The 10739-nt window shown below is 53.9% G+C and overlaps 1 protein-coding gene across 1 annotated transcript; it reads left to right on the top strand.

Annotated features, from left to right (window-relative positions):
* The first annotated feature begins 4036 nt into the window (after window positions 1-4036).
* On the top strand, window positions 4037-8571 carry TFF1 (trefoil factor 1). Its single transcript, XM_055276964.2, has 3 exons — window positions 4037-4493; window positions 7449-7601; window positions 8358-8571. The coding sequence occupies exons 1-3, from the start codon at window positions 4346-4348 to the stop codon at window positions 8372-8374; spliced, it is 318 nt and encodes a 105-aa protein (XP_055132939.2). The 5' UTR covers window positions 4037-4345; the 3' UTR covers window positions 8375-8571.
* Window positions 8572-10739: the final 2168 nt, after the last annotated feature.

Below are 10739 nucleotides of genomic sequence, written 5' to 3' on the forward strand. Positions count from 1 at the left end.
GCAAAGTAGTGGGTGTGAGCGGTGGCCGGAGGGAGTGAGCCCTGTACAGAGGGAGTTAGCAGTGGCCGGAGGGTGTGAGCCCTGTACAGAGGGAGTTAGCAGTGGCCGGAGGGTGTGAGCCCTGGACAGAGGGTCTCAGTGGTGGCAGTAGTGTGTGAGCAGTGGCCGGAGAGTGTGAGTGGTGGCCAGAGGGAGTGCACGGTAGCCAGAGACCGTAAGCAGTGACTGGATGGTATGAGCGGTGGCTGGACGGTGTGAGCCATGGCCGGAGGTTTTGAGTGGCACCCGAAGGGTGTGGCCGGAGGGAGTGAGCTCTGGTTGGAGGGAGTGGGCAGTGGCAGGAGGGTGTGGGCAATGGCCAGATGGTGTGAGGGGTGGCCAGAGGGAGTAAGCAGTGGCTTGAGGGAGTGAGCGGTGGCCAAAGGGTGTTAGTGGTGGCCAGAGGGTGTGAGCGGTGGCTGAAGGGTGTGGGCTGTGGCCAGAGGGAGTGAGCAGTGATCAGAAGATGTGGGACCTGGACAGAGGGTTTGAGCGGTGGCTGGAGGGTGTGGGCAGTGGCCGGAGGGTGTGGGCAGTGGCCGGAGGGCGTGGGCAGTGGCCGGAGGGCGTGGGTGGTGACTGGAGGGAATGAGCAGTGGCTGAGAGGGGGACATGTCCTGTCCCAGGTGATCCCAGGAGGGATCCTGGAGGACAGCCCCCGATCCACTTCCTCCCAAACTCCTCCCTCCCACCGGGGCCACCTACAGAACCCCCTCCTGCCTTGGCACAGGTCGGGGGCAGCGGGCAGGTGGGGAGCATCAGGAGGAGACTGACTCCCCAACTGCGTGTCCCCCTTGTGGGGAATCTGGGCGGCTGCGGGGCCCCCCACTGAAAATGAGGGGCTCTTGCCAGACCGCAGGGAGATCGGCTGGGAGCAGGAAACAAGCAATGCCCGCACAGCCACAGACGCCCCCACAGCCATAGATGCCTGCGGGAGAGGGTCTGAGGTGAGGAGTCTTCAGATGCCCTGTGGCCCAGCCGCTGCGTCTTTCAGATAAGAAAACTAAGACCCAGAGCTGTGAAAATGCTGGCACAGGGTCCCCCACTGATGATGGACTGGCGCTCACCTCTGCATTCTCTCCCTGGCCACACTGGAATCGTCTTCAACAGGTTTTTATGGATAAGGTTATGTACGGTGTGGTCTTGGGTTCTGTCTACTCTCACAGGGATAAAGCTCTTGTCCCGAGAAACGGAGTCCCGGGGGCAGCTCCAGCCGCTCCAGCCCTAACGTGGGAGGCCAAAGTCCGGAACTTGGTAGTTATCTCACAGCTCTCCCAAGGAGACAGGAGCTGGGCTTTCCAAGAAAGCAATTGCAAACATGTACAGAACATGCTAGAAAAACACCCGTGAATCTACGCTGCCCCCCATTAATGGATGCTAACCTTTTTACCTTATTTCCCTCAGATTTTCTTCAACACAAGAAAACATTGTGGAGACATCGAAGGCCCCTTTGTACCCTACCCCGCCACCTTTTCCTGCTTCCTCCTTCCTAGACAGACCCATCGTGCTGAAGTCAGTGACTCCTTCCTGTCTGCACTGTCATCATTTTGTTCATCTGGATGCAGTTCCAACAGTATATCACATTGTTTCACATAGTTTGGAAATCTACATTATAAATGATATCCTACTTTACAAACCATTTTAACTGATTTTTTCACTTCGCTTTGTTTTCAATATTTCTCATTATTTATTCATTTTCATCTTCTGAAAGATACTCAAATACATACATATATAATATATGTAAAGTATAATACATGTATGCAATTAGTTCTCTGTATTCATGGGTTCTACATTCATGGATTCAAGTAATGTCAGATCAAAACTGTTTTAAAATCCAGCTGGGCACAGTGGCTTACACTTGTAATCCCAGCATTTTGGGAGGCTGAGGCGGGCGCATCACCTGAGGTCAGGAGTTCGAGACCAGCCTGGCCAACATGGTGAAGCCCCGTCTCTACTAAAAACACAAAAATTAGCTGGGTGTGGTGGCACATGCCTGTAATCCCAGCTACTTGGGAGGCTGAGGCAGGAGAATCACTTGAACCTGGGAGGTGGAGGTTGCAGTGAGCTGAGATCATGCCACTGCACTCCAGCCTGGGCAACAGAGCAAGACTCCATCTCAAAAAAAAAAAAAAGTATTTTAAAATCTTATTTACAACATTTTAAAGATCAAAACTTGGGTGTGCCACAAGTCAAGTACTATGCAGAATCTGCAGAATGAAGTGAGGTATAGGTATTGCATCAGGTATTATAAGTAACCTAGAGATGGTTAAAGTGTATGAGAGGATGCATGTGGTTTCTGCACACTATGTCATTTTATACCAGGGACTTGAGCATTTGTGGATTTTGGCATCCCTGAGGGGTCCTGAAACCAGTCCCCCAGGGGTACTAAGGGATGACTTCATTGTATTTTAAGTTCATTTTCCCTTTCCCTGGTTAATGAATATTTATTTTGCTTTTTTTTCCCTCCTTTCCTTCCTTCCTTCTTTCCCTGTTTCCAGCTGTTACAAACAATGCTAAAAAGAATATTTTTATCTGTGTTTTCTTCTTCCCAAGTATGAACATGTTTCTGGGATTAAGAGACCAGGCCTGGAACCAGCAGAATTTGCTGAGCTGTAAAATCTGTATGGCTTAAACCTCACCAATCACTGCCCACCTTTTCTCCAAATGATTGTGCAATTTACATCCCATTTCCAAGAGCCCCCATTTTGATCCGAGAAATTAGAGCAGGGAAAACCCCTGTCACCATGAGCACCACCCTGGGCCTGGTGCCCCCGTCCTGTTTTCAATAAACTTAAGCCGACCACAGAGGACACCAGGCCTTGGCCCCTTCCTGGGTCCTGCGGTCAGGCCCCTCCTGGAGACCCTGGCCCAGGAGTGGAGACCCCGGCCCAGGAGTAGAGACCCCAGCTCAGGAGTGGCAGCCCCGGAGGAGGGGCTGGGTCCTGGGATGGAGCGAAGGGGAACATGGCCGCTCCCATTCTGGCCTGGACTCCCCTCCCAGAGGGGCTGCAGAAATATACTGACTAGGTCACCCAAGAAACAAAGTACTTTTGTTAGGCTAGCATGCATTTTCCTCAGGGCCTAATTTCTCGCTGAAGAAGAAAAGATTTCTCCTGTTGTCCATTTCTTCCTGCAGCTCTTCAACAGCTGTTTCTCGAATGCCAATCAAAGCCACTGTGCTAGGGTCTGGGGCCACCTCAAGGCACTAGGAGACGAGGACCCCTGCTCCCATGTGCCCTCCCGTCTACTGCAGGGAGGAGTGCAATGAATAAACAACCAACATAATGTGTCAGTCACTTGTTTTATCCACCAGGAGGTAATAAGAGCTATGAAAGAGAAAGCCCCAAGCAGGGGAGGGGAGTGAGGCATGGTACAGGAGAGCACGACGCTGTCCTCTAAAATACAGGAGTACAGGGGACTAACTGGGAAGGCGTGGGAGGGGGAGGGAGGGAGCCCCGTAGACACTGGGGAGTGAACCACATTCACTTTGTTAGTTTTTGATGGCAGCGCGTATATACTATTTTTTTCTACCCGCTGCCCCCAGCCCCTTCCAGAAGGAGTGCAGTGGTGTGATCTCGACTCATTGCAACCTCCGCCTCCCAGGTTCAAGTGATTCTCCTGACTTAACCTCCAGAGTAGCTAGGATTACAGGCATCCGCCACCATGCCTGGCTAATTTTTGTATTTTTTTTTTGTAGAGATGGGGTTTCGCCATGTTGGCCAGGCTGGTCTCGAACTCCTGACTTTAAGTGATCCGCCCCCCTTGGCCTCCCAAAGCGTTGGGATTACAGGCGTAAGCCACTGTGCCAGGCCTACAATTTCATTATTAAAACAATTCCACTGTAAAAGGGAAAAGAACAGAAAAAGAATTAGCTTAGGCCTAGACAGAATGGGCTTCATGAGCTCCTTCCCTTCCCCCTGCAAGGTCACGGTGCCCACCCCGTGAGCCACTGTTGTCACAGCCAAGCCTTTTTCTGGCCATCTCTCACTATGAATCACTTCTGCAGTGAGTACAGTATTTACCGTGGCGGGAGGGCCTCTCAGATATGAGTAGGACCCGGATTAAGGTCAGGTTGGAGGAAACTCCCACGGGATAAGAGGCACTTTCTGAATCTCAGATCCCTCAGCCAAGATGACCTCACCACATGTCATCTCTCTCTATCAGCAAATCCTTCCATGTGGCTTGACCATGTCTAGGAAACACCTTTGATAAAAATCAGTGGAGATTAATGTCTCGGAGGATCCCCGGGCCTCCTTAGGCTAATGTTATCTAACGCTCTTTAAGCAAACAGAGCCTGCCCTATAAAATGCGGGGCTCAGGCGGCCTCTCATCCCTGACTCAGGGTCGCCTTTGGAGCAGAGAGGAGGCAATGGCCGCCATGGAGAACAAGGTGATCTGCGCCCTGGTCCTGGTGTCCATGCTGGCCCTCGGCACCCTGGCCGAGGCCCAGACAGGTAAGGCGTGCTTCTTCCTGCTGTGTGGGGCCACAGCCAGCTCGGGCAGCCTCCGCCAGGAGCCACTGTTTTACATACATATTTTTGAGCACCTATTTTGTGCCAGGTGCTGTTCTAGGCCCTTAAAAGTATATCCAATTTACAGGATCGGCAAAAGCAGATGGAGAGTGACACAGGGTGGCAGGGCCCCGAGAGACCTTCGAGAAGTGCGACAAGGAGGGGGCTGCCCTCAGTCGGGGCTGTTTTCCCCTGTTGGGAAGACGATACAATCCTCTCAAGTGTCATGTTTCAAAGAGGAAGTGTCAGGGTGGGCTCTCAGAATAGTGCTTCCGAGTGTTCGTGCCAACATCTCCCCCAGGGGCAGACCCTCCCAAGGCCCATCCAGATAGGCCCAAATGCCCATCCCAGTGGTGGCCAACTGGGAGACCCTCTCCCACAGATTCCCGGGCTCCCCTGGGATCCACGCTCTGGGAGTCAAAGCCACCTCTCTCATGAGTGCGTGGCTGGCACCCCCTATTCCCTGGTGTCGTCAAGTGGATCGGTTGCCTGGGTCCTTCTAGGGAGGGGAGGAGGAGGCCACTCTTGCTTCCTTGGGAAGTGTTTGCATCTCAACTCCTTTACCTGCAGAATGGATCAACAGTCTGCCCTAGGGCTGTCAGGAAATGCTGTGTGGCAGCATCTGCAACTTGCACTTTGCCAGCTGCAGAAGCTGAATAACTTATTTGCTGTTGTTAGGTACAGTTTCATGGTGGGGGCAGGAGAAAGGGCTTTCCACGTTTCCAAAGCAAGGGTTTCCAGAGAGGCCTGAAGAGGGAGCGCCCAGTGGTGGTGTCTGTTCCCCCACCACCCTCCAGCCACCTCTTGATCGCTGCTGTGGGGTACGGGGACTGAGGGGCGGGCTTGGGCAGCATAGAAGAGGAGCTGGCATCGGGCTGCAGTGGGAAGACCCCCAAGCCCATGGCAGGGAGCTGGGGAGCTTTGGAACCCAAGAGAGGAAGTGGCCTCGGTGTACAGAACGAACTGGATGGGTCCCCATGCTGGCCACCCCCAGGGCCATCTGCCTCCACCCTTGCCCCCAACCCAGCCCCCAGCTCTGCCCCCTGTGCTGTGGGATCACAGAGGCCGTGGCAAGCTCCCCTCCCCACCCCACACACCCTCTGGCTCAAGGCTCAGAGCGTCTTTGTGGGTCACTCAGGTCCATGATCCTGTTACAACAGAAATCTAGAAAATTGTGATTACAGTTTAGTGCATTCAAGTGTGTAAACCATTTCCATTTATTTCCATCATGCTACAAAGTGGGTGGGCAAGACAGAGTCTGCCGGGGGCAGAGCGCCGGGGCTGGAAATCTCCCTTCCTGTGGAGGAAACCCTCCCGACCCCCAGGATGATGGTCCTCTCTCACCAGGGGGCCTCTTTTGACCCCCACAGTGCCCTGGGGGTGGGCGATGATCACCTTCACTTCATGATGGATCCAGACCCCAGGAGGGCAAGGTTCCCATGGAAGCTGCTGGGCAGCGGGAGGTGAACACGGATCCTTCCCAGCAAGGCAGGAACACTTTCTCCAAAGAGAGCTCGAGACCGTCCCCCATAGCAAAGCAGACAAGAGAACAGCCCCTCTTGGCCTCCCCTGGGGCACCCTCACCTAAGCCAGTGTGGCCAGACTGAGCTCCTCCCCTCCTATGCGCCAAGACAGGAACAGGGACGGGGGGGTGGCGGGGTGCTCTGGGCTCCTCTTTCACCCCCTGCTGCAGGCTGTCAACCGCCAGATCTCAATAGGTTGCTTTCTGAGACTTTTGACTCCGCGGAGCTCAGAGCCTGAAGCTCTTGTGTTAGAACCTCTTGCATAAGATCCTGCGGCGGCCCCCAGCCAGCCCCGTCTGTCCACTGTCTTTCTCCTCTAGATCCCTTTCCTCTCTGCCCTGCTTCAAGCTGTTTCACAGCTTGTACCCTCTGTCGGCTCCTCCTAGACCACCCCACCCCGTCCTCTCACCTGACCTGCAACGGGCCTCCACCTCCTGAACACACCTGGGTCTCCGGAACGGCCTTTGCCCATGCGGCTCCATCTTCACCTGGTGAATCTCCTCCTGCAAGGAGCCCCCCCTGCTTTGTTCAGCCTGCTTGTCATTGGCCCCTCCTGGGAGTGCCCTGCCCCCATGGTCACCCTGGGCACCCTGGGACAACGGCCTCGCGTTGTCTCGCACATGCTGTTGCCTTTCTCCTCCACCAGATCCTTAGACTCTTTTTTTTTTTTTTTTTTGAGACGGAGTCTTGCTCTGTCACTCAGGCTGGAGGGCAATGGTGCGATCTTGGCTCATTACAACCTCTGCCTCCTGGGTTCAAGTGATTCTCCTGCCTCAGCCTCCCAAGTAGCTGGGATTACACACGTGTGCCACGATGCCCGCCTAATGTTTTGTGTTTTTAGTAGAGATGGGGCTTCACCATGTTGGTCAGGCTGGTCTTGAACTCCTGACCTCAAGTGATCCATCTCCTTCGGCCTCCCGAAGTGCTGGGATTACAGGCTTGAGCCTGGGCCCAGATATTTAGACTCTTAATCATGACTTCTCTGGGTTTAATTTCTGGGTCCCTCTCACCTGACACAGTCCCCGGCTTTTGCTGTGCTAGCTCCCGCTTCTCATGCGCACAAATGGTGCTCAGTAAATATCTACGTATTGAGTAAAATTTAATAATCATTTGTTGAAATTAAAAAGTGAATAAATAAGTTACCTAGAAAGACGCAAAGTCCACAAACCCGGGGCATCTTGCATTTTCCCTGAGCGTAATGTTTGCACATCAGGATGTGAGGACAACATCTCCCTCTCATGTCCTGAGGGTTTTATATCTGCCTCACCAGACGGTTGCTGATGTCATTGGAGAAGGAAGCTGGATGGGTGTGTGCATGATAACATCAAGGAATTCAACCCACAACTTACTTTGCTTCTTACCTGTGCACTTTCAGAGACGTGTACAGTGGCCCCCCATGAAAGACAGAATTGTGGTTTTCCCGGTGTCACGCCCTCCCAGTGTGCAAATAAGGGCTGCTGTTTCGACAACACCGTTCGTGGGGTCCCCTGGTGCTTCCATCCTAAGACCATCGACGTCCCTCCAGAAGGTACGGCCTTTTTATACCGTGGGTTCTGAAGATTTAGAATTAGTTAGGAAAGTCACTTAAGACTACAGAGGCTCTGATCAGCATCACCAGCTATGCCTTTACCCGGCGTCACGGCCGCAGGTGGTGGTGCAATGGGGTAGCCTGAGTCAGGCTGCATTCAGGTCTGGGAATAGAAAGGCAGGGCTAAGGGGCTTGGGAAGAAACCCGATTTTCCCCCAGCTTCTCTTCACATCTCTAACCAAAAGCTTGTGAAGAGCCACTGTTGGTAACGCTTTCTAGCTTGCCTAGGATAGAGGGGGAAGGCATGACAAAATCTGAAGACCGTTCATGTATTCTTTTTTTTTTTTTTTTGAGATGGAGTCTTGCTCTGTTGCCCCTGAGCTAGAGTGCAATGGTGCGATCTTGGCTCACTGCAACCTCTGCCTCCTGAGTTCTACCTCAGCTTCCTAGTAGCTGAGATTACAGGCATGTGCCACTATGCCCAGCTAAGTTTTTTTGTATTTTTAGTAGAGACAAGGTTTCACCATGTTGGCCAGGCCGGTCTTGAACTCTTGACCTCAGGTGATCTGCCTGCCTCAGCCTCCCAGAGAGCTGGGATTACAGGCGTGAGCCACCATGCCAGGCTGACAGTTCATGTTTTCTAAAGAATGTGCCTGTTGATGCTTTAAAGTAAAAACTCTATAATTGTTTAAATGTGAAAGAAAATATTTATCCTCACTAAAGCATCTCTTCCTCCCTCCCCCCTCACCCCTGTAGAGGAGTGTGAATTTTAGACACTTCTGCTGGGATCTGCCTGCATCCTGACGCGGTGCTGTCCCCAGCACAGTGGTTAGTCCCAGAGCTCGGCTGCCACCTCCACCGGACACCTCAGACACACTTCTGCAGCTGTGCCTCGGCTCACAACACAGATTGACTGCTCTGACTTTGACTACTCAAAATTGGCCTAAAAATTAAAAGAGATCGATGTTAATCTGTGCTGTTCATTCTTCTAAAGAATATGAATGATTTTCCTTTCTTTGAAAGTGAAGCGCAGCGTTTCATCCTGGGCTCTCACAGAGGTTCTGCATCTTCTGGGCTTCCTGAGCTGGGATACAAGTGGGCAGCTGAGGGCAGAAAGCGGGGACGGTGGGGTGTGCAGTAGGACGGTGGGGTGTGTAGTAGGATGGTGGGGTGTGTAGTAGGATGGTGGGGTGTGTAGTAGGATGGTGGGGTGTGTAGTAGGATGGTGGGGTGTGTAGTGGGATGGTGGGGTGTGTAGTGGGATGGTGGGGTGTGTAGTGGGATGGTGGGGTGTGTAGTGGGATGGTGGGGTGTGTAGTGGGATGGTGGGGTGTGTAGTAGGATGGTGGGGTGTGTAGTAGGATGGTGGGGTGTGTAGTAGGATGGTGGGGTGTGTGGTGGGATGGTGGGGTGTGTAGTAGGATGGTGGGGTGTGTAGTGGGATGGTGGGGTGTGTAGTGGGATGGTGGGGTGTGTAGTGGGATGGTGGGGTGTGTAGTGGGATGGTGGGGTGTGTAGTGGGATGGTGGGGTGTGTAGTGGGATGGTGGGGTGTGTAGTGGGATGGTGGGGTGTGTAGTGGGATGGTGGGGTGTGTAGTGGGATGGTGGGGTGTGTAGTGGGATGGTGGGGTGTGTAGTGGGATGGTGGGGTGTGTAGTGGGATGGTGGGGTGTGTAGTGGGATGGTGGGGTGTGTAGTGGGATGGTGGAGTGTGTAGTGGGATGGTGGGGTGTGTAGTGGGATGGTGGGGTGTGTAGTAGGATGGTGGGGTGTGTAGTGGGATGGTGGGGTGTGTAGTGGGATGGTGGGGTGTGTAGTGGGATGGTGGGGTGTGTAGTGGGATGGTGGGGTGTGTAGTAGGATGGTGGGGTGTGTAGTAGGATGGTGGGGTGTGTAGTGGGATGGTGGGGTGTGTAGTAGGATGGTGGGGTGTGTAGTAGGATGGTGGGGTGTGTAGTAGGATGGTGGGGTGTGTAGTAGGATGGTGGGGTGTGTAGTAGGATGGTGGGGTGTGTAGTGGGATGGTGGGGTGTGTAGTAGGATGGTGGGGTGTGTAGTAGGATGGTGGGGTGTGTAGTAGGATGGTGGGGTGTGTAGTAGGATGGTGGGGTGTGTAGTAGGATGGTGGGGTGTGTGGTGGGATGGTGGGGTGTGTAGTGGGATGGTGGGGTGTGTAGTGGGATGGTGGGGTGTGTAGTGGGATGGTGGGGTGTGTGGTGGGATGGTGGGGTGTGTAGTGGGATGGTGGAGTGTGTAGTGGGATGGTGGGGTGTGTAGTGGGATGGTGGGGTGTGTAGTAGGATGGTGGGGTGTGTAGTAGGATGGTGGGGTGTGTAGTAGGATGGTGGGGTGTGTGGTGGGATGGTGGGGTGTGTAGTGGGATGGTGGGGTGTGTAGTGGGATGGTGGGGTGTGTAGTGGGATGGTGGAGTGTGTAGTGGGATGGTGGGGTGTGTGGTGGGATGGTGGGGTGTGTAGTGGGATGGTGGGGTGTGTAGTGGGATGGTGGGGTGTGTAGTGGGATGGTGGGGTGTGTGGTGGGATGGTGGGGTGTGTAGTGGGATGGTGGAGTGTGTAGTGGGATGGTGGGGTGTGTAGTGGGATGGTGGGGTGTGTAGTAGGATGGTGGGGTGTGTAGTAGGATGGTGGGGTGTGTAGTAGGATGGTGGGGTGTGTGGTGGGATGGTGGGGTGTGTAGTGGGATGGTGGGGTGTGTAGTGGGATGGTGGGGTGTGTAGTGGGATGGTGGAGTGTGTAGTGGGATGGTGGGGTGTGTGGTGGGATGGTGGGGTGTGTAGTGGGATGGTGGGGTGTGTAGTAGGATGGTGGGGTGTGTGGTGGGATGGTGGGGTGTGTGGTGGGATGGTGGGGTGTGTAGTGGGATGGTGGGGTGTGTAGTGGGATGGTGGAGTGTGTAGTGGGATGGTGGGGTGTGTAGTGGGATGGTGGGGTGTGTAGTGGGATGGTGGGGTGTGTAGTGGGATGGTGGAGTGTGTAGTGGGATGGTGGGGTGTGTAGTGGGATGGTGGGGTGTGTAGTGGGATGGTGGGGTGTGTAGTAGGATGGTGGGGTGTGTAGTAGGATGGTGGGGTGTGTAGTAGGATGGTGGGGTGTGTAGTAGGACAGTGGGGTGGGCAG

The sequence above is a fragment of the Symphalangus syndactylus genome, chromosome 5, assembly GCF_028878055.3.
Source record: "Symphalangus syndactylus isolate Jambi chromosome 5, NHGRI_mSymSyn1-v2.1_pri, whole genome shotgun sequence".
Classification (NCBI taxonomy): Eukaryota; Metazoa; Chordata; class Mammalia; order Primates; family Hylobatidae; genus Symphalangus; species Symphalangus syndactylus.